Below are 1,555 nucleotides of genomic sequence, written 5' to 3' on the forward strand. Positions count from 1 at the left end.
CACACCTGTGGTCCCAGCTACTCAGGAGTCTGAGGTGAGAGGATAGCTTGAGCCCAGGAAGTTGAGGCTGCAGTGAGTCGAGATTGCACTCCAACTTGGGTAAGGGAACCAGACCCTGTCTCAAATAATAATAATAATAGTAAAATAGAACAAGTATAACATATTGTAATAAAACTCATATGAATTGGTCTCTTTCTCAAAATATCCTATGGCACTATAGTCACCCTTCTTTTCCTTGTGATGTAAAATGACAGTGCCTATGTGCTGAGATGAAGTGAGGTGGATGACATAGCCATTGCGACCTAGCGTTAGGCTACTATTGACGTGAGAATCCATCAAATTTATGAATTATTTCTGGAATTTTCCATTTAATATTTTTGGGCCATGGTTTACTGAAACCACACAAAGTAAAATTGCAGATAAGGATGAACTACTACAATAAGAAGGAAGGAGACAGGAAGTGCATAAGGCAGACAGAAAGTGCAGGGGAAAGATAGGAAGTGCAGGAAGGAGACAGGAAGTGGAGGGGAAAGATAGGAAGTGCATAAGGGAGACAGGAAGTGGATGGGGAAAGACAGAAAGTACATGAGGGAGACAGAAAGTGCATGGAGAAAGACAGGAAGTGCTGGGGAAAGACAGGAAGTGCATAGGGAACAGGGAGTGCATGAGGGGGACAGGAAGTACATGGGGAAAGACAGGAAGTGCTGAGGAAAGACAGGAAGTGCATGAGGGGGACAGGAAGTGCATGAGGGAGACAGGAAGTGTATGGGGAAAATTGGCAGGGATTATCTTGAAAAGACGGGAAGTGCTCCAGAACTAGACACTTAGACAGGCATCCAGGGTAGAGTGGCCCCACAGGCTGGAGGGAAGACAGGGATTCTTGAGAGACTGGAGACCAGGAAGAGACCCTAACCTCTAACTCTGTCGCCATCCTCCAGGAAAACCGGGAGGTGGGAGACTGGCGCAAGAACATCGATGCACTGAGTGGAATGGAGGGCCGCAAGAAAAAGTTTGAGGGCTGAGCCTTCCTACCTACTGCCCCCGCCCTGAGGAGGGCCCTGAGGAATAAAGCTTCTCTCTGAGCTGAAAGTGACTCCATGTCTATTACCCAGGGCTTAGGCAGGAGAGAGATGGGAAAATTGAGGGCAGGGCTCCCCCAAAGTCATACAGCAGGTCAGGGACCAGATGGATCTCCCATGTGGAGCACTCTTGGCTCTGTTATCAAAAAGAATTCCAGGGTTCATGAATTTGGAGAGGGGAGCTTTGTTTCTTAAGAAGCAGATCACAACCTGCAAACTGGAAGCGTGGCTTCTTGCCAAAAAACAAAAGCAGGCACTTTAAGGGAGGGAAGGGCAAGGCAGGAATTTACGCTGAGTGGGTTGGCTACGTGCACGTATTCAACTGGTTATAGAAGGAGCTATGAATATTCATGGACAGGTGGACACACACATGTGTGACAAGCAAACATGCATTTTTTTTTTTTTTTTTTGAAGTGGAGTCTTGCTCTGTCACCCAGGCTGGAGTGCAGTGGCACAATCTCAGCTCACTGCAACTG

At 47.3% G+C, this 1,555-nt stretch overlaps 1 protein-coding gene across 1 annotated transcript in view; it reads left to right on the forward strand.

Annotated features, from left to right (window-relative positions):
* TNNI3 (troponin I type 3 (cardiac)) overlaps positions 1-1,089 on the forward strand; it is a 5,242-nt gene extending 4,153 nt beyond the window's left edge. Inside the window, exon 8 of the mRNA XM_011932478.1 lies at positions 939-1,089. Within this exon, the coding sequence (XP_011787868.1) occupies positions 939-1,022 (84 nt within the window). The 3' untranslated portion in view covers positions 1,023-1,089. The remainder of the gene's footprint in view (positions 1-938) is intronic.
* Positions 1,090-1,555: the final 466 nt, after the last annotated feature.

Source organism: Colobus angolensis, unplaced genomic scaffold, assembly GCF_000951035.1.
Source record: "Colobus angolensis palliatus isolate OR3802 unplaced genomic scaffold, Cang.pa_1.0 Scaffold96, whole genome shotgun sequence".
Lineage (NCBI taxonomy): Eukaryota > Metazoa > Chordata > Mammalia > Primates > Cercopithecidae > Colobus > Colobus angolensis.